The sequence below is a fragment of the Hyla sarda genome, chromosome 3 (assembly GCF_029499605.1).
Source record: "Hyla sarda isolate aHylSar1 chromosome 3, aHylSar1.hap1, whole genome shotgun sequence".
Lineage (NCBI taxonomy): Eukaryota > Metazoa > Chordata > Amphibia > Anura > Hylidae > Hyla > Hyla sarda.
The window spans coordinates 87664289-87686861 of NC_079191.1; the positions used below are offsets into that span (position 1 = coordinate 87664289).

At 47.8% G+C, this 22573-nt stretch overlaps 2 protein-coding genes across 5 annotated transcripts in view; one reads left to right on the plus strand and one right to left on the minus strand.

The window, feature by feature from the left end:
* LOC130360977 (uncharacterized protein C17orf50 homolog) overlaps positions 1-16320 on the minus strand; it is a 112932-nt gene extending 96612 nt beyond the window's left edge. The window contains exon 1 of the mRNA XM_056563537.1: positions 16201-16320. Coding sequence (XP_056419512.1) covers positions 16201-16235 — 35 coding nt within the window. The 5' untranslated portion in view covers positions 16236-16320. The remainder of the gene's footprint in view (positions 1-16200) is intronic.
* PER2 (period circadian regulator 2) overlaps positions 16208-22573 on the plus strand; it is an 82691-nt gene continuing 76325 nt past the window's right edge. For all 4 annotated transcript variants that reach the window (XM_056564545.1, XM_056564546.1, XM_056564547.1 and 1 more), the window contains exon 1: positions 16208-16503. Coding sequence is in view for 2 of the 4 variants with exons in the window: in XM_056564547.1 (XP_056420522.1) it covers positions 16478-16503 (26 nt within the window). In the remaining 2 variants the exon portion in view is untranslated. The remainder of the gene's footprint in view (positions 16504-22573) is intronic.

A 22573-nucleotide genomic window follows, 5' to 3' on the forward strand; every position in this document is an offset into this window, starting at 1 on the left:
TGTATATACCGTATATGTACACCCCTCTGTGCCCCCCTATATATTTATAGACTCCCCTTTTCTCCATATATTGTTAATGACCCCCTTGGTGCCCCCATATATATTTGTAAATCCCCCTCTCTTCTGTGCCCCCCTATATACTTAATGACCCTTTCTTGGTGCCCCCATATATATATTTAATGACCCCCTCTTGGTGCCCCCATATATATATATTTAATGACTCCCTCTCGGTGCCCCATAATATATTTAATGACCCCCTCTTGGTGCCCTCGTATGTATTTAAAGGGGTAGTCCAGTGCTGAAAAATGTATCCCCTAACCTAAGGATAGGGGATAAGTTTCAGATCCCCTGGGTTCTGGCCGCTGGGGCCCCCCCGTGATCTCCTGTACAGGGCCCCGGCTCGCATGAAGCAGCAGCTGACACGCCCCCTCAGTACATCACTATGGCAGAGCTGGCGATTGCCAAAGGCAGTGCTCCGGCTCTGCCATAGAGTTGTATTGAGGGGACATGTCAGCCACTGCTTCGTATGGTGGTCAACACGCCCCCTTCCCGCGGGCTGCCAGGGCCCCATACAGGAGATCCCAGGGGGCCCCAGCGGTCTGACCCCCCGCAATCTGAAACTTATCCCCTACCCTTGGGGGCACCAATGGGGTGTTTTGGCCCAGGGGCTGACTGACAACACTCGGGGCCCCCGGGCCAAAACAAAGGCAAGGGCCCCTGCTAGTTTCTGCAGCTCGTCAATCTTCTGCCACACCCTATTCCACCCAAATCCCACACACAAAATAAAATTTATATATGTAAGAAACACTTAAACGTAGGTAAATTTCCATGACCAATAATACTGGTAAATATATACCACCACACAATAACTGGATAATACCGCCATACTGTACTGAATAAAACCACTATACACAGACCAGTATACTATAAAGGATCTGTAGAAGTGATTATATACAGGACCATATGGCGGTAGATATCAGCTGAACACAGGATGGGGGAGATTTATCAAAACCTGTGCAGAGGTAAAGTCGCTGAGTTGCCCACAGCAACCAATCAGATTGCTTCTTTCATTTTGCAGAGGCTTTTTCAAAAATGAAAGAAGCGATCAGATTGGTTGCTATGGGCAACTCAGCAACTTTTCCTCTGGACAGGTTTTGATAAATCTCCCCCGATGTGTATACCATATAAGTGATTACAGTTACATTTTGGGACTCACGATTACGTCTTTTCTGATCAGCGGCGTCCTCTTTCCTTTTCTTCTCCATCCGGATAAGATCGACCTGTGGATCTCTTAACATCTGCAGGAAAAACATGTCAGACTCTGCATTTTTCCAGTGCTCTCCCCTCCTGTACACAATGTTTCCATCTATAGGCCCGCAAACTGTAATAATGCCCTCCTTAGTGTCCTGCACAGTAATAGGGCAGGTAGGTAGGTAGCCAGGTAAATAGGTAGCTAGATTAGGAAGCCAGATATGTAGGTAGGTGACAAGCCAGGTAGGCAGGGGGCTAGCTAGGTAATTAGGCAGCCATGTATGAAGGCCAAGTACATAGTTAGGTAGCTGGGTATGTAGGTAGTTAGATAGCCTGGTATGTAGGTAAATAGTTAGGGATCCGGGTATAAAGTTAGGTAGCCCCTCCATAGGTATAGGCAGAGTTACCCGCCCCCCATTCCCCATAGGTGTAGGCAGAGTTACCCCCCCCCCTTCCCCATAGGTATAGGCAGTAACCCCCCTTTCCCTATAGATATAGGCAGAGTTTTCCCACCTCCCCTCCCCCTTTCCCCATAAGTATAGGCAGAGTTACCCCCCCCTCTTCCCCATAGGTATAGGCAGAGTAACCCCCCTTTCCCTATAGGTATAGGCAGAGTTATCCCACCTCCCCTCCCCTTTCCCCATAAGTATAGGCAGAGTTACCCCCCCCTCTTCCCCATAGGTATAGGCAGAGTTACCCACTCCCCTTCTTCCCCATAGGTATAGGCAGAGTTACCACTCCCCTTCTTCCCCATAGGTATAGGCAGAGTAACCCCCCCCCCTTCCCCATAGGTATAGGCAGAGTATCCCCCCCTCTTCCCCATAGATATAGGCAGAGTAGCCCCCTTCTTCCTCATACGTATAGGCATAGTTACCCCGTCTCTTCCCCATAGGTATAGGCAGAGTTACCCCCCCCTTCCCCATAGGTATAGTCAAAGTAACCCCCCCTCTTCCCCATAGGTATAGGCAGAGTTACCCACCCACCCCTCTTCCCCAGAGGTATAGGCAGAGTAACCCCCCCCTCTTCCCCATAGGTAAAGGCAGAGTAGCCCCCCTCTTCCCCATACATATAGGCAGAGTTACCCCCCCTCTTCCCCATACATATAGGCAGAGTTACCCCCCCTCTTCCCCATAGGTATAGGCAGAGTAACCCCCCCCCCTTAGGTATAGGCAGAGTTACCCCCCTCCCCTCCCTCCATAGGTATAGGCAGAGTTACAACCCCCCTCTTCCCCATAGGTGTAGGCAGAGTAACCCCCCCCATAGGTATAGGTAGAGTTACCCCCCTTTCCATATAGGTATAAGCAGAGTTTACCCCCTTTCCCCATCGGTATAGGCAGAGTAAAAATAAATAAAAAATTATGCTCACCTGATGTCCCACGCAGCGATCTCCTCAGCAGCAGGGGCCAGCGTCTTCTCCCCTCCACAGTACAGGCGCCGATGAGTGACGTAATTGGCGCCTGTACTGCGTGGGGGTGGAGGTCACGTCTCCTCTGTGTAAGCTGCAGATGCGGCTCAGACAGAGGGGATGCCTTCTCCTGAATGTGCATGTATCGAACATAGCAGAGAAGGCAGCACTGTCTGCTGGGGATCTGGGCCGAGTGTCCCGTATCCTCAGTAACGGCGGCAGGCCCTTAACCCGGCCAGGCCGTCGGACTACGTCCGATCGGACCAGCCGGTCAGTCTGCCCCTGGTTATACCAGTAGATTCCCATCCTGAATGAGCAGTGATCGGACCACGGAAGCTAACTAGGTGCAGGCTCCATAAACTCACAATCCTGGCCAGCCCCTGCGTCCTCCTCTTTACTGCTCCACTGCCCAGTCAAATAATCAGGGAACACGGCACGTCAGCGATTTTCCAGTGCGCACTGTCTACTTCCTGCGGGCAGTGAGCGGGGTCGGTCACGGAGCCCGGGCCTCCCTGGGCACCGGGCCCTGTACTGGGGTACTGCCTGTACCCCCCTGATGGCGGCCCTGGGAAGAGGACTACAGTGACAACCTGTGAAGCTGGTAAATTCCATGCTCAAGAGCCCTAAGGCAATGCTGGAAAATAATGGTGTCTACACAAAATATTGACACTTTGGGCCCAATTTGGACATTTCCAGTTAGTGGTGTACTCACTTTTATTGCCAAGATTTAGACATTAACTAGCTGAGTACTCGGCGTTGCCCGGTTTTTCCTTCCTAATCCTTGTTGGGGAGGAAAATTAACAAAGGAGGAAGCTTTTGACTTCATATCCCATCCTCATATATTGTTGTCATATCCCAACCCCCATATCCCATCCTCCTATCCTGACCTCCTATCCCGTCCTCATATCTCGATCTCCTATCTCGATCTCCTATCCCGTCATCCTATCTCGACCTCCTTTCACATCCTCCTATCTCGAACTCCTATCAAGTCCTCCTATCCCGACCTCCTATCACGACCTCCTATCCCGACCTGTAATATGTGTACCAGGTATTAAAATATCTCCAGCCGTACGGAAGTTATGTGGGAACATACATTTCCCATTGATTTGTATGGGACTTTAAACAAAAACCCCAACCCTCACAAATGGGGTAGTTAAGGGTTAAATTAACCATCCTATATTTTAACTGGACATATAAGTAACGTGACCAAGTATTATCGAAATATCTCCAGCCGTTTGGAAGTTATGCAGTAACATATATTTCCCATTGACTTGTATAGGACTTTGAACAAAAACTCTGCCCCTGGCAAATATAGGTGAGTAAGGGTTAAATTACCTATCCTATGTTTGCTGTTGACATATAAGTAACATGTGTGCCAAGTTTCATGTTAATATCTTTAGACAGACAGACAGACACACACACACACACACACACACACATTTACTAAAGTCCAACCAACTCTTTCTCGGTTATTGCTCCTAAATTTTTATGCGACCAAATTTTAGTCACACAACCGACACTTTAGAAAACACTCAGAGTGGGTTTTTTTTCACTCTGAAATGGGCTTGTTTTATGCAAAAATTGGCGCTTTACCGACAAAAACAAAAAAAATACTCGGAGTACTTTGAAAATCACTCGAGAAAAAGTGTGAGTTTGCCTCACAAAATAACCGACAGCCAAGAGGCCGAGTGAAATTCCCAAAATGGAGAAATGTCTAACAAGGGACTGTTCACCATTGTGTTTTGTGTGAAAGTAACTTGTTTTCTAACCTGAAAACATTTTGTACAGTTCAACACTTTTATGAATAAAATATTGAATGCTTTTGTGATAGTTAATGTGTATATATTTTTCTTTTTTACACATTTGCAATATTAGGTTTAAATCAATTTAACCCCCAAGCTGATAAACAAGGAGAATTGTTGTAATGTTTGAAAAATTATAACACATGAATAGTTTTGATTCATGGAAACATTTTTAAACAAACAAGTCTAAACCATTTTGACTCACACAACTAATTTCTTTAGCTCGGAGTTTGTGCGACACAATTGACTAGTGCGACACAAAAAAACGTGCGACAGAAAAATAACCGACATGTGCGACAGAATAGTAAATAAGACGAGTGATATTGAAATCACTCCAGAATAAACACTCCACTCTTGGTAAATCAGGGCGATTGAGTTTTATATATATATATATATATACATATATATATATATATATATATAGATGTCTGTGTGTTGAGTTATTTGCAGGGGACACAACATTATACACTGTTATACAGGCTGTGCACTCATTACTTGACATTGTAGCAGAGGGTTATTTCTTCAGAGTTGTCACATGATAAGATATAATAAAATATTTATAAAAATGTAAGGAGTGGACTCACTTACTGTATGTGAGATACTGTATGCGATTCCTAACATATTTGTAAATCCCTTTATTAAAGGGATATTCTAGGATTTTTTTTATTTGACTATGCTACAGGGGCTGTAAAGTTAGTGTCTGTCACGATGCCGGCTGGCAGGTAGTGGACCCTCTGTGCCAGAGAGGGATTGGCGTGGACCGTGCTAGTGGACCGGTTCTAAGCCACTACTGGTTTTCACCAGAGCCCGCCGCAAAGCGGGATGGTCTTGCTGCGGCGGTAGTGACCAGGTCGTATCCACTAGCAACGGCTCACCTCTCTGGCTGCTGAAGATAGGCGCGGTACAAGGGAGTAGGCAGAAGCAAGGTCGGACGTAGCAGAAGGTCGGGGCAGGCAGCAAGGATCGTAGTCAGGGGCAACGGCAGAAGGTCTGGAAACACTGGCAAGGGACACACAAGGAACGCTTTCACTGGCACTAAGGCAACAAGATCCGGCAAGGGAGTGCAAGGGAAGTGAGGTAATATAGGGAGTGCACAGGTGATAACTCTAATTGGAACCACTGCGCCAATCAGCGGCGCAGTGGCCCTTTAAATCGCAGAGACCCGGCGCGCGCGCGCCCTAGGGAGCGGGGCCGCGCGCGCCGGGACAGAACAGACGGGGAGCGAGTCAGGTAGGAGAGCCGGGGTGCGCATCGCGAGCGGGCGCTACCCGCATCGCGAATCGCATCCCGGCTAGCAGCAGGATCGCAGCGCCCCGGGTCAGAGGACGTGACCGGGGCGCTGCAGCGGAGGAGGTGAAGCGAGCGCTCCGGGGAGGAGCGGGGACCCGGAGCGCTCGGCGTAACAGTACCCCCCCCCTTGGGTCTCCCCCTCTTCTTGGAGCCTGAGAACCTGAGGAGCAGACTTTTGTCAAGGATGTTGTCCTCAGGTTCCCAGGATCTCTCTTCAGGACCACAACCCTCCCAGTCTACTAAAAAAAAATTTTTTCCTCTGACCTTTTTGGCAGCCAAAATCTCCTTGACCGAGAAGACGTCCGAGGAGCCGGAAACAGGAGTGGGAGGAACAGATTTGGGAGAAAAACGGTTGAGGATGAGTGGTTTGAGAAGAGAGACGTGAAAGGCATTAGGGATACGAAGAGAAGGAGGAAGAAGAAGTTTATAAGAGACAGGATTAATTTGACACAGAATTTTGAAAGGACCAAGATAGCGTGGTCCCAACTTGTAGCTAGGGACACGGAAGCGGACATATTTAGCGGAGAGCCATACCTTGTCTCCAGGGGAAAAAACGGGGGGAGCTCTTCTTTTCTTATCCGCGAACCTCTTCATGCGTGAAGAAGCCTGTAAGAGAGAATTTTGGGTCTCTCTCCATATAATGGAAAGGTCACGAGAAATTTCATCCACAGCGGGCAGACCAGAGGGCAAGGGGGTAGGGAGGGGGGGAAGAGGGTGACGGCCGTACACCACGAAAAATGGGGATTTGGAGGAAGATTCAGAGACCCTGAAGTTATACGAGAATTCGGCCCATGGAAGGAGATCTGCCCAGTCATCCTGGCGGGAGGAAACAAAATGTCGCAAATAATCACCCAGGATCTGGTTAATTCTTTCTACTTGTCCATTGGACTGGGGATGATATGCAGAGGAAAAATTTAATTTAATCTTGAGTTGTTTACAGAGAGCTCTCCAGAATTTAGACACGAATTGGACCCCTCTATCCGAGACAATCTGCGTAGGCAACCCGTGAAGACGAAAAATGTGTACAAAAAAATTGTTTAGCCAACTGAGGCGCAGAAGGAAGACCAGGAAGAGGAATGAAATGTGCCATTTTGGAGAATCGATCAACGACCACCCAAATAACGGTGTTGCCACGGGAAGGGGGTAAATCAGTAATAAAATCCATACCAATCAGAGACCAAGGCTGTTCGGGGACAGGCAGAGGATGAAGAAAACCAGCGGGCTTCTGGCGAGGAGTCTTATCCCGGGCACAGATAGTGCAGGCTCGCACAAAGTCCCCAACATCCGTCTCCAGAGTTGGCCACCAATAGAAGCGGGAGATGAGTTGCACAGATTTCTTGATGCCCGCATGACCTGCGAGATGGGAGGAGTGACCCCATTTGAGGATTCCGAGGCGTTGGCGTGGAGAAACAAAGGTCTTTCCTGGAGGAGTCTGTCTGATGGAGGCAGGAGAAGTGGAGATCAGGCAGTCAGGTGGAATGATGTGTTGCGGAGGGAGATCAACTTCTGAGGCATCCGAGGAACGAGAGAGAGCATCGGCTCTAATGTTCTTATCGGCAGGACGAAAGTGAATCTCAAAATTAAATCGGGCAAAGAACAGAGACCACCGGGCCTGGCGAGGATTCAGCCGTTGGGCCGACTGGAGGTAGGAGAGGTTCTTGTGGTCGGTGTAGATAATAACAGGAAATCTTGATCCCTCCAGCAGATGCCTCCATTCCTCAAGTGCTAATTTAATGGCTAGAAGTTCTCGATCCCCGATGGAGTAGTTCCTCTCCGCTGGAGAGAAGGTCCTAGAGAAAAAACCACAAGTGACAGCATGCCCGGAAGGATTTTTTTGTAGAAGAACAGCTCCAGCTCCTACTGAGGAGGCATCAACCTCCAATAGGAAGGGTTTGGAAGGGTCAGGTCTGGAGAGCACGGGAGCCGAAGAAAAGGCAGACTTGAGTTGTTTAAAGGAGTCTTCTGCTTGAGGAGGCCAGGACTTGGGATCAGCATTTTTCTTGGTTAAAGCCACGATAGGAGCCACAATGGTAGAAAAATGTGGAATAAATTGCCTGTAATAATTGGCGAACCCCAAAAAGCGTTGGATAGCACGGAGTCCGGAGGGGCGTGGCCAATTTAAGACGGCAGAGAGTTTGTCTGGATCCATCTGTAGTCCCTGGCCAGAGACCAAATATCCTAGAAAAGGAAGAGATTGGCATTCAAACAGACATTTCTCAATTTTGGCATAGAGTTGGTTGTCACGAAGTCTCTGAAGAACCATACGGACATGCCGGCGGTGTTCCTCTAGATTGGCAGAAAAAATTAGGATATCGTCCAGATATACCACAACACAGGAGTATAATAGATCACGAAAAATTTCATTGACAAAGTCTTGGAAGACGGCAGGGGCATTGCACAGTCCAAAGGGCATGACCAGATACTCAAAGTGTCCATCTCTGGTGTTAAATGCCGTTTTCCACTCGTCCCCCTCTCTGATGCGGATGAGGTTATAGGCGCCTCTTAAGTCCAATTTAGTGAAGATGTGGGCACCTTGGAGGCGATCAAAGAGTTCAGAGATGAGGGGTAAGGGGTAGCGGTTCTTAACCGTGATCTTATTAAGACCGCGGTAGTCAATGCAAGGACGTAGGGAGCCATCTTTTTTGGAGACAAAGAAAAATCCGGCTCCGGCAGGAGAGGAGGATTTACGGATAAAGCCCCTTTTTAGATTCTCCTGGACGTATTCGGACATGGCAAGAGTCTCTGGGGCAGAGAGAGGATAAATTCTGCCCCGGGGTGGAGTAGTACCCGGGAGGAGGTCGATAGGGCAATCATAAGGCCTGTGAGGAGGTAGAGTCTCAGCTTGTTTTTTGCAGAAAACATCCGCGAAGTCCATATAGGCCTTGGGGAGACCGGTTACTGGAGGAACCACAGAGTTACGGCAAGGGTTACTGGGAACCGGTTTTAGACAGTTCTTGGAACAAGAGGACCCCCAACTCTTGATCTCCCCAGTGGACCAATCCAGGGTTGGGGAATGAAGTTGAAGCCAGGGAAGTCCAAGGAGAATCTCCGAGGTGCAATTGGGGAGGACCAAAAGTTCAATCCTCTCATGATGAGATCCGATGCTCATAAGAAGGGGCTCCGTGCGGAAACGTATGGTACAGTCCAATCTTTCATTATTTACACAATTGATGTAGAGGGGTCTGGCGAGACTGGTCACTGGGATGTTGAACCTGTTGACGAGAGAGGCCAAAATAAAATTTCCTGCAGAACCAGAGTCCAAGAAGGCCACTGTGGAGAAGGAGAAGGCAGAAGCAGACATCCGCACAGGCACAGTAAGACGTGGAGAAGCGGAGTAGACATCAAGGACTGTCTCACCTTTGTGCGGAGTCAGCGTACGTCTTTCCAGGCGGGGAGGACGGATAGGACAATCCCTCAGGAAGTGTTCGGTACTAGCACAGTACAGGCAGAGGTTCTCCATACGGCGTCGTGTCCTCTCTTGAGGTGTCAGGCGAGACCGGTCGACCTGCATAGCCTCCACGGCGGGAGGCACAGGAACAGATTGCAGGGGACCAGAGGAGAGAGGAGCCGAGGAGACGAAACGCCTCGTGCGAACAGAGTCCATATCTTGGCGGAGTTCCTGACGCCTTTCAGAAAAACGCATGTCAATGCGAGTGGCCAGGTGAATAAGTTCATGTAGATTAGCAGGAATTTCTCGTGCGGCCAGAACATCTTTAATGTTGCTGGATAGGCCTTTTTTGAAGGTCGCGCAGAGGGCCTCATTATTCCAGGACAATTCTGAAGCAAGTGTACGGAATTGTACGGCATACTCGCCAACGGAAGAATTACCCTGGACCAGGTTCAACAGGGCAGTCTCAGCAGAAGAGGCTCGGGCAGGTTCCTCAAAGACACTTCGGATTTCCGAGAAGAAGGAGTGTACTGAGGCAGTGACGGGGTCATTGCGGTCCCAGAGCGGTGTGGCCCATGACAGGGCTTTTCCGGACAGAAGACTGACTACGAAAGCCACCTTAGACCTTTCAGTGGGAAACAGGTCCGACATCATCTCCAGATGCAGGGAACATTGGGAAAGGAAGCCACGGCAAAACTTAGAGTCCCCATCAAACTTATCCGGCAAGGATAAGCGTATCCCAGGAGCGGCCACTCGCTGCGGAGGAGGTGCAGGAGCTGGCGGAGGAGATGACTGCTGAAGCTGTGGTAGCAACTGTTGTAGCATAACGGTCAGTTGAGACAGCTGTTGGCCTTGTTGCGCAATCTGTTGTGACTGCTGGGCGACCACCGTGGTGAGGTCAGCGACAACTGGCAGAGGAACTTCAGCGGGATCCATGGCCGGATCTACTGTCACGATGCCGGCTGGCAGGTAGTGGACCCTCTGTGCCAGAGAGGGATTGGCGTGGACCGTGCTAGTGGACCGGTTCTAAGCCACTACTGGTTTTCACCAGAGCCCGCCGCAAAGCGGGATGGTCTTGCTGCGGCGGTAGTGACCAGGTCGTATCCACTAGCAACGGCTCACCTCTCTGGCTGCTGAAGATAGGCGCGGTACAAGGGAGTAGGCAGAAGCAAGGTCGGACGTAGCAGAAGGTCGGGGCAGGCAGCAAGGATCGTAGTCAGGGGCAACGGCAGAAGGTCTGGAAACACTGGCAAGGGACACACAAGGAACGCTTTCACTGGCACTAAGGCAACAAGATCCGGCAAGGGAGTGCAAGGGAAGTGAGGTAATATAGGGAGTGCACAGGTGATAACTCTAATTGGAACCACTGCGCCAATCAGCGGCGCAGTGGCCCTTTAAATCGCAGAGACCCGGCGCGCGCGCGCCCTAGGGAGCGGGGCCGCGCGCGCCGGGACAGAACAGACGGGGAGCGAGTCAGGTAGGAGAGCCGGGGTGCGCATCGCGAGCGGGCGCTACCCGCATCGCGAATCGCATCCCGGCTAGCAGCAGGATCGCAGCGCCCCGGGTCAGAGGACGTGACCGGGGCGCTGCAGCGGAGGAGGTGAAGCGAGCGCTCCGGGGAGGAGCGGGGACCCGGAGCGCTCGGCGTAACAGTGTCATTCATAATATAGTTTCTGTACCTGTGTTTCACGGTGGTCTCAAAATTCTTCTGTGATTTTTGCCCCAAGGTTTATTTTTAACAGCATAGAAAATTACCGTCTTCTCAGGTTTTCCCAGGTTGCACTGCAGCCCAAAACATTACATCACTAGTCAGGTGTTCAGAGAGAACCTGTCTTTGCTTCAATGGGTGGAGCGACTGCTGGGTGGGAGGGCAAACCTTTCTGCAAGAATTGTAGTTTTGCAACAGCTGGAGGCACCCTGGTCAGAAAACACTATTGCATTGAAGGGATCACAGGTGTCTTTCAATGGGTGGGGTGGCTAATGTATGGGAGGGAGAAACATGACCTCACACTTACAAACAAGGAATCATTGGACTTGTAGTTGAAGAGAGGGAACTCCAACATTAAATAGTTCACAAAAAGATAGCAAGAGTGTTATGGTAATCTCACAACACAGATATTTAGCCCCAAGACAAGCGCAGATCCTTCCTAATCATGTCCATTACTGTCTGGTAGGTAAGTACTAAAATCACCTTTTGGTGGATAACCCCTTTAACCAAAAGTGACTCCTTACCATTGGCCACTAGGTGTCTGAATATTCCAAATGTGTGGCTCCTCTAGCATAACCAGTGTACGCCTGTGCACTTCAGAGCAAGCTGAAAAACCATATGCTGTTATCTATGCTAGGGGCTGGCACACACCACTATGGGCATATCATTCTTTATTTATATAGCACACACAGATTCTGCAGTGTTGTACACTCAAATAGGCCTCTGTCCCCTTTGGTACTTACAATCTTAATTCATCTATCAGTATGCTTTGGAGTGTGGGGTGAAAACGGAGTACCCAGAGCAATCCACACAAAAATAGGGAGAACATACAAATTCTTTGCAGATGTTGTCCTGGGATTTAAACCTAGGATATCAGAACTGCAAGGCAATATTACTAACCACGGAGCCACCATGCTATCCATGGCACACACGCCTATGGGCATATCCTCACCCACTATGGGCATAACCATGATGCTGAGCACATGCTCATGTAACACACTATTATAGGCATATTCTGCAGCTGGCACACACCACCATGGACATATCCTCCGGCTGACACACACTAATATGGCCATATCCTCCGGCTGGCACACACCACCATGGACATGTTCTCTGGCTGGCACACACCACTATGGACATATCCTGGGTCTGGCACACACCACCATGGACATGTTCTCTGGCTGGCACACACCACTATGGACATATCCTGGATCTGGCACACACCACTATGGGTATATCCTGGGTCTGGCACACACCACTATGGACATATCCTGGGTCTGGCACACACCACTATGGGCATATCCTGGGTCTGGCACACACCACTATGGACATATCCTAGGTCTGGCACACACCACTATGGGTATATCCTGGGTCTGGCACACACCACTATGGACATATCCTGGGTCTGGCACACACCATTATGGACATATCCTGGGTCTGGCACACACCACTATGGGCATATCCTGGATCTGGCACACACCATTATGGACATATCCTGGATCTGGCACACACCACTATGGGTATATCCTGGGTCTGGCACACACCACTATGGACATATCCTGGGTCTGGCACACACCTCTATGGGCATATCCTGGGTCTGGCACACACCACTATGGACATATCCTGGGTCTGGCACACACCACTATGGGCATATCCTGGGTCTGGCACACACCACTATGGACATATCTTGGGTCTGGCACACACCACTATGGGTATATCCTGGGTCTGGCACACACCACTATGGACATATCTTGGGTCTGGCACACACCACTATGGGTATATCCTGGGTCTGGCACACACCACTATGGACATATCCTGGGTCTGGCACACACCACCATGGACATGTTCTCTGGCTGGCACACACCACTATGGACATATCCTGGATCTGGCACACACCACTATGGGTATATCCTGGGTCTGGCACACACCACTATGGACATATCCTGGGTCTGGCACACACCACTATGGGCATATCCTGGGTCTGGCACACACCACTATGGACATATCCTGGGTCTGGCACACACCACTATGGGTATATCCTGGGTCTGGCACACACCACTATGGACATATCCTGGGTCTGGCACACACCATTATGGACATATCCTGGGTCTGGCACACACCACTATGGACATATCCTGGGTCTGGCACACACCACTATGGGCATATCCTGGATCTGGCACACACCATTATGGACATATCCTGGATCTGGCACACACCACTATGGGTATATCCTGGGTCTGGCACACACCACTATGGACATATCCTGGGTCTGGCACACACCTCTATGGGCATATCCTGGGTCTGGCACACACCATTATGGACATATCCTGGGTCTGGCACACACCACTATGGGCATATCCTGGGTCTGGCACACACCACTATGGACATATCCTGGGTCTGGCACACACCACTATGGGTATATCCTGGGTCTGGCACACACCACTATGGACATATCCTGGGTCTGGCACACACCTCTATGGGCATATCCTGGGTCTGGCACACACCACTATGGACATATCCTGCGTCTGGCACACACCACTATGGGCATATCCTGGGTCTGGCACACACCACTATGGAAATATCTTGGGTCTGGCACACACCACTATGGGTATATCCTGGGTCTGGCACACACCACTATGGACATATCTTGGGTCTGGCACACACCACTATGGGTATATCCTGGCACACACCACTATGGGTATATCCTGGGTCTGGCACACACCACTATGGACATATCCTGGGTCTGGCACACACCTCTATGGGCATATCCTGGGTCTGGCACACACCACTAAGGACATATCCTGGGTCTGGCACACACCACTATGGGCATATCCTGGGTCTGGCACACACCATTATGGACATATCCTGGGTCTGGCACACACCTCTATGGGCATATCCTGGGTCTGGCAGACACCACTATGGACATATCCTGGGTCTGGCAGACACCACTATGGACATATCCTGGGTCTGGCACACACCACTATGGGTATATCTTGGGTCTGGCACACACCACTATGGACATATCTTGGGTCTGGCACACACCACTATGGATATATCCTGGGTCTGGCACGCACCACTATGGATATATCCTGGGTCTGGCACACACCACTATGGGCATATCCTGGGTCTGGCACACACCACTATGGACATTTCCTGGGTCTGGCACACACCACTATGGGTATATCCTGGCACATACCACTATGGGTATATCCTGGCACACACCACTATGGGTATATCCTGGGTCTGGCACACACCACTATGGGTATATCCTGGCACACACCACTATGGACATATTCTGGGTCTGGCACACACCACTATGGGTATATCCTGGCACACACCACTATGGGTATATCCTGGCACACACCACTATGGGTATATCCTGGCACACACCACTATGGGTATATCCTGGCACACCACTATGGGTATATCCTGGCACACACCACTATGGGTATATCCTGGGTCTGGCACACACCACTATGTGTATATCCTGGCACACACCACTATGGGTATATCCTGGCACACACCACTATGGGTATATCCTGGCACACACCACTATGGGTATATCCTGGCACACACCACTATGGGTATATCCTGGCACACACCACTATGGGTATATCCTGGCACACACCACTATGTGTATATCCTGGCACACACCACTATGGGTATATCCTGGCACACACCACTATGGGTATATCCTGGCACACACCACTATGGGTATATCCTGGCACACACCACTATGGGTATATCCTGGCACACACCACTATGGGTATATCCTGGCACACACCACTATGGGTATATCCTGGGTCTGGCACACACCACTATGTGTATATCCTGGCACACACCACTATGGGTATATCCTGGCACACACCACTATGGGTATATCCTGGCACACACCACTATGGGTATATCCTGGCACACACCACTATGTGTATATCCTGGCACACACCACTATGGGTATATCCTGGCACACACCACTATGGGTATATCCTGGCACACACCACTATGGGTATATCCTGGCACACACCACTATGGACATATTCTGGGTCTGGCACACACCACTATGTGTATATCCTGGCACACACCACTATGGGTATATCCTGGCACACACCACTATGGGTATATCCTGGCACACACCACTATGGGTATATCCTGGCACACCACTATGGGTATATCCTGGCACACACCACTATGGGTATATCCTGGGTCTGGCACACACCACTATGTGTATATCCTGGCACACACCACTATGGGTATATCCTGGCACACACCACTATGGGTATATCCTGGCACACACCACTATGGGTATATCCTGGCACACACCACTATGGGTATATCCTGGCACACACCACTATGGGTATATCCTGGCACACACCACTATGTGTATATCCTGGCACACACCACTATGGGTATATCCTGGCACACACCACTATGGGTATATCCTGGCACACACCACTATGGGTATATCCTGGCACACACCACTATGGGTATATCCTGGCACACACCACTATGGGTATATCCTGGCACACACCACTATGGGTATATCCTGGCACACACCACTATGTGTATATCCTGGCACACACCACTATGGGTATATCCTGGCACACACCACTATGGGTATATCCTGGCACACACCACTATGGGTATATCCTGGCACACACCACTATGTGTATATCCTGGCACACACCACTATGGGTATATCCTGGCACACACCACTATGGGTATATCCTGGCACACACCACTATGGGTATATCCTGGCACACACCACTATGTGTATATCCTGGCACACACCACTGTGGGTATATCCTGGCACACACCACTATGTGTATATCCTGGCACACACCACTATGTGTATATCCTGGCACACACCACTATGGGTATATCCTGGCACACACCACTATGTGTATATCCTGGCACACACCACTATGGGTATATCCTGGCACACACCACTATGTGTATATCCTGGCACACACCACTATGGGTATATCCTTGGTCTGGCACACACCACTATGGGTATATCCTGGCACACACCACTATGGGTATATCCTGGCACACACCACTATGGGTATATCCTGGCACACACCACTATGGGTATATCCTGGGTGTCGCACACCACACGTTATGGTTTCAGAGATGTCACTATACACACGCAGTGTGCAGGCATCTCCTGGAGGACCCGGGTTCTCCGCCCGTGCACAGCACTGCGCCCCTCTGCTCAGTAGCGGGACTGTCACCTCTCACAAGCCGAGTGTTACATATCATACTCGCTTTATCTCATGGGTTTCCACGTGAATCTTACGCAACGAGCAAAGCCACGCCCATAACCAATCAGAAACCTTCTCCTTATCATGGACGTTACCTCTGCCGTATCAGTAAAATAATCGAAGGCGACATCAGTCTTCTCGGCCACCAATCATTGTTCAGAAGAGGAGGGACTTTTCTATGCAAGACCAATGAGAGGGTGGTGTGGGCGGAGCACGGTTCCGCTATCACGTTGAGGTCTGTGTGAAGTAGAGAGTTAGCGCTGTGAGGGGACAAGTGGGCAGTGAGGGGTATGCGGGGGTCACTGAGCGGAAGGACCGAGGACCGGGGCGGATGTACCGGAGGTGCGCAACTGTTGCTTCATTGGGCAGTGAATGAGAAAGACGCTGCGTGTTAAGCGGTAAGTGGAGCCGGTATCGCTGTGTGTAGCCTGCAGCTAGCGGGGGCTTCCCGTGACTCAGGGTGATGGGTGGGCAGCCTCGGGGGAGGCACCTACTGCCTGACCTCTGTGTTATTACTGATACATTGTAGTAGAATGGTTAATGTTGTTACTAGTTATTGATACGATGTTCTGTATATGGGTTCTGTATTATTATTATTGATTCAGCAGCAATAATTGTATCAATAACTGGTAACAATAATAATATAGAAATAATGTTATTACAATGTATTATGGCTTCTGTATAACTAATAATTATAGCACCAATAATACATTGTATTAATAACTAGAAATTGTAACATTATAAATTATTTTGTTACTATTAGTTATTGATATGTATTATTGCTACTGTCTTATTATGAATTATTATTTTTATCACTACTATTCTATCACTTGTCCTTTTTTTTTACTACTATTATTTTTACAAAGTTTTATTATTACTAATGCTACTTATTAAAGTGTTTCCCAATCAGGACGCATCCGGATATTTCAGAACTACAACTCTCATTTCCAGACAGTCTTTGGCTGTCCGGGCATGCTGGGAGTTGTAGTTTTGCAATAGCTGGACCCTGGTTGCGAAACACTAACTTATTACACACCAACTTATATACATTTTATTAATAATTCGATTCATTATTTATGATATTTATTACAATTAAAATTATTATTATTACTACTACCTACTATTGTCATCATTACTTTACTATTGTTGTTACCATTCATTACTACTATAAGCCCAGTTTGTAGTTTTTATAGCAGAGCAGTGGTCTCCAGCTGTTGCAGGTACTCCGGTGGAAAACTATATATATTTTTTTTTTTTAGAATCAATTGGTGCCAGAAAGCCAAGCAGATTTGTAAATTACTTCTATTTGAAAAATTTAAAGGGGTACTCTGGTGCAAAACATCTTATCCCCTATCAATAGGATAAGGGATAATATGTTAGATTGCGGGGGTCCTGCTGCTGGGGACCCCTGCAGTCTTTGGGCTGGCTGCAGCAGTGTCCGGAAGACGGAAGCACGGAGCTCCCACGTTCATGACGTCACGCCGCGCCCCCTCCATTTATGTCTATATGCCTCTTCCCACAGACCTGAATGGAGGTAGTGTGGCGGCTGTAGTCACCAGTCATCCGGCACTGAGCAGATGACCGGGGTACCACGCAGGCGATCGGAGTGGTCCCCAGCGGTGGGATCCCCGCGATCTAACATCTTATCCCTATCCTTTTGATAGGGGATAAGATTTTTTTTTGAGCCGGAGTACCCCTTTAACCACTTCCAGTACTTATGAGCTGCTGTATGCCACAGAGGGATTTTTTTTTTTTTTAATTTCCCTTCTGTCTGACCACAGTGCTCTCTGCTGACACCTCTGTCCAGAGCAGAAGCAAATCCCCATAGAAAACCTCTCCTGCTCTGCACAGTTCCTGACATAGACAGAGGTGTCAGCAGAGAGCACTGTGGTCAGACAGAAAACAAAATAAATAAAAACTTCCTCTGGACCATACAGCAGCTGATAAGTACTGTAAGGAATAAGATTTTTAAATAGAAGTTATTTACAAATCTAGTTAACTTTCTGGCACAAATAAAAAAAAAAAAAATTTCCACCGGAGTACCCCTTTTAAGTGTTGTATATGAAGACTATTATTGTATATGGAAGGTACCGGAATGGCAGCACACATTGGCCAGTAATATCCTTTTCCATGACGAAATGAACCTAGCAGCTTGTATTATAAAGACATGAGTAGCGACACGCCGGTCACACCTCTGTTCATCCCCATTTTGCACACCCACAATCGGATCTCTGTATATTGTCCGTCTGGACCGTGAGCTCAGTAAGCCTTGAAAAGGTTCTGCTAGAACTAAAAGGGGGTTATCCAGGAATAGAAAAACAAAGCAGCTTTCTTCCCAAAACAGCACCACACCTGTCCTCAGGGGGTATGTGGTATTACAACTCCTCTCAGTCACTTTAATTGGACTGAGCTGCTTTACCACACACACCTTGAGGAAAGGTGTGGTGCTGCTTTTGGAAGAAAGTAGTTATTTTGTTCAAATCCTGGAAAACCTCTTTAACTCCTTAAACCCCATGTTGAAATGTACTATGGTGCTGACCCAAAACTTGTTTTTTTTTTTATTTATTTTTTTACAACTAGCATTTAGATTTACAGACTTATAAAGGTACTCCAATGTTTAAAGAGAACCTGTCACCAAACTAAACTTTTTAATATATTGTTTCTTATGTAATTATAAGACACTTTGCTATTTTACTTGCTGTTAAAATTCTCAACCTTTATATGTTTTTGAAAAAACGGCCACTAGGTGGCTCTGTTCTTTCACCAAACCAAAAGTTAATTTGGTCTCCACCCGGACTTGCAGAAGTCCAAACTCAGGAAGTGGGTGCGGGCATGGCGGGGCACAGCTCTCGCAGGCTTCACTGACATCGCCCCTGTTGGAGAATGCCTACTTTCTCCTGCCAGGAGCTCACACAATGTGAGCAAGGGGAATGGTATGATACACAGCTTTTTAAAGGTCAGATATTATATTTTTTTTTTAGGGCAGGAGGGGTGTTAGGAGTAGTCAGGGAATATAATCTGAGTTAGTTTAGAAAATATGGTTTGATGACAGGTACTCTTTTAGAACCTATTCCCTATCCGCAGTATAGGGGATCAGTAAAGTACCCTATATACAGAAATATTTCACTCTAAGGACAGGCTTTTCAATGCTCATACTATGGGCCACATTGTAGATTTGTATTGCAGCTGATCGCAGGGGGGGTATGGTCATTAACCCTTTAAGGACCAAGGACGTATGAGTACGTCCTTGGTCCCGCTCCCATGATATAACACGGAGTCCCACGGTGACCCCGCATCACATCACGGCGGGCCCGGCGACATAGTGAAGCCGGGACCCGCCTCTAATTGCGCGCGGCACTGATCGCGGTGCCGCGCGCTATTAGCGCGCTCAAAGCTGAGCCACGCGGCTAAAAGTGAAAGTAAAAGTGCCCGGCTAGCTCAGGGAGCTGTTCGGGATCGCGGCGGTATAATCGCGGCATCCTGAACAGCTGTACTACAGGAGGAAGGTCTCTTACCTTCCTTCCTGCAGTCCGATCGCTGATTGAATGCTTCAAGCTTGAGATCCAGGCTTGAGCAATCAATCGCCGAAAACACTGATCATTGCATCTCTATGGAGATGCATTGAACAGTGTTAAAGATCAGTTAATGCAATGTTATAGCCCCCAATAGGGGCTATAATATTGCAAAAAAAAAAGTGTAAAAAGAATCATTAACCCTTTGAATTATCCCTTCCCCTAATAAAAGTTTGAATCACCCGGCATTTCCAATAATAAAAAAATACAGTGTAAATAAAAACAAAAATAAACATGTGGTATCGCCGCGTGCGGAAATGTCCGAATTAAAAAAAATATACCACTAATTAAACCGCACGGTCAATGGCGTACGCGCAAAAAAATTCCTAAGTCCAAAATAGCGTATTTTTGGTCACTTTTTATATCATGAAAAGATGAATAAAAAGCGATCAAAAAGTCAGATCAATGCAAGAATGGTGCCGACAAAAACTTCAGATAATGGCGCAAAAAAATGAACCCTCATAGCGCCCTGAACATGGAAAAATAAAACAGTTATAGGGGTCAGAAGATGACTATTTTAAACGTATAAATTTTCCTGCATGTAGTTTATAATTTTTTTCTGAAGTAATACAAAATCAAACCTATACAAGTAGGGTATCATTTTAACCGTATGGACCTAGGGAATAAAGATAAGGTGTCATTTTTACCGAAAATGTACTACGTAGAAATGGAAGCACCCGAAAGTTACAAAATGGCTGTATTTATTTCAATTTTGTCGCACAATGATTTTTTTTTCCCGTTTCGCCCTAGATTTTTGGGTAAAATGACTGATATCATTACAAAGTAGAATTGGTGGCGCAAAAAATAAGCCATAATAAGATTTTTAGGTTCAAAATTTTTAGTTATGATTTTTTTTTTTTTTTAAAGGAAAGAGCAAAAACGGAAAAACGCCTGGTCCTTAAGGGGTTAAAGGGGTACTCCACTGCCCCAGCATTTGAAACATCTTGTTGCAAACACTGACTGCGGGGATCGTGACGTCACGCCACGCCCCCTCAATGCAAGTCTATAGAAGGGGGTGTGGTAGATGCAATGCCCCTCCCATAGATTTGCATTGAGGGGGGCGTGGCCGTGACAACACTCGGCACATATTGTGGACAAGACCTATGCATGACACTCGTCAGGTGTCGTACTTAGCAACAATATGCGGTTGTGCCTCTCTCTGTCCGATGGGAGATTGGAAGGAGACTTTGCCTGGAGGAACTGGCCAGTGTAGGGGATTTCTATTAGTGGAAGCCAACCATTGTTATAAAGTAGTGTGGTCTTATGCCCATGTGAGACCAGTCTGGAAACTCCCCTTAGCCTCCGACAGTGTCTGGTATTGTAGCACAGGCCCATTCACTGTTTTCAAGGGGTTTTCCAAAAGTCGAACAATGATGACCTGTTCTTAGGATAGGTTATTAGTGGATGTCTGATCTTCTGGACCACAGGACATCATCTGAATGGAGAGGTGGATGTGTCTGCTCTGCTCAGCCGCCTGTATGGATGATCCACTATATCCGGTAACCAACAAAGGGGATTCTTCTGATCGGGGGATCCAGAGGTTGAGCCTACACCTGAATACAGACTTTCCTGCTTTCCTCTATTCCCACCATGTCTCCGGCTTGTAGAATACAGGGTCGCGGGTAATAGATGTTGACTTACATACTTTTATTTATTTATTTAGTTTTTTATCTCAACTGGTGCCAGAAAGTTAAACAGATTTCTAAATTACTTCTATTTAAAAATCTTAATCCTTCCAGTACTTTTTCTAACTGCAACGACACCCAGTAATGGCTCCCTGCTATACCACCAATTTTTATAACTGAATGGAATAAATTTATATAATTATTAATATAATATAATTTGCATATCTGTTTAACTTTCTGGCACCAGTTGATTAAAAAAACAAAAACAAAAAAAAAACACCAGTGTACCCCTTTAATCCTTTTCCCTAGTGGGGATCCTGGGGGTAAGTTTTTTTTTTTTTTTTTTTTCTCTCACTCAAACCCTAGCACCAACTTCCTGAGAACCTGTTAACTAAACAGTATGACTGATGGTAAATCGAGACCTAGATGCAAAGATTTCACCCTGTTGAGCACCTAAATACACTGCTCTAAGATAAAACATCCTAGATCTGGGTGAATGAACTAATCATATGAAATACTTTCATCTTTACATAGTTGAATGCGCTGACAACGAAATCACACAAAAAAATTATCAATGGAGATCAAATTTATCAACCCATGGAGGTCTGGATATGGAGTCACACTCAAAATCAAAGTGGAAAACCGCACTACAGGCTGATCCAACTTTGATGTAATGTTCTTAAAACAAATCAAAATGAGGCTCAGTAGTGTGTGTGGCCTCCACGTGCCTGTATGACCTCCCTACAATGCCTGGGCATGCTCCTGATGAGGTGGCGGATGGTCTCCTGAGGGATGTGCGGCCACCCCACACCATTACTTACCCACCGTCAAACCGGTCATGCTGGAGGATGTTGCAGGCAGCAGAACGTTCTCCACGGCATCTCTAGACTCTGTCAAGTCTTTCACATGTTCTCAGCGTGAACCTGCTTTCATCTGTGAAGAGCACGGTGCAAGTGGTGAATTTGCCAATCTTGGTGTTCTCTGGCAAATGCCAAATGTCCTGCATGGTGTTGGGCCCTCATACCACCCTCATGGAGTCTAACAGTTTGAGTGGACACATGCACATTTGTGGCCTGCTGGAGGTCATTTTGCAGGGCTCTGGCAGTGCTCCTCCTTGCACAAAGGCGGAGGTAGTGGTCCTGCTGCTGGCTTGTTGCCCTCCTATGTCCTCCTCCCCGTCTCCTAATGTACTGGCCTGTCTCCTGGTGGCGCCTCCATTCTCTGGACACTACGCTTAAGACACAGCAAACCTTCTTGCCACAGCTCGCATT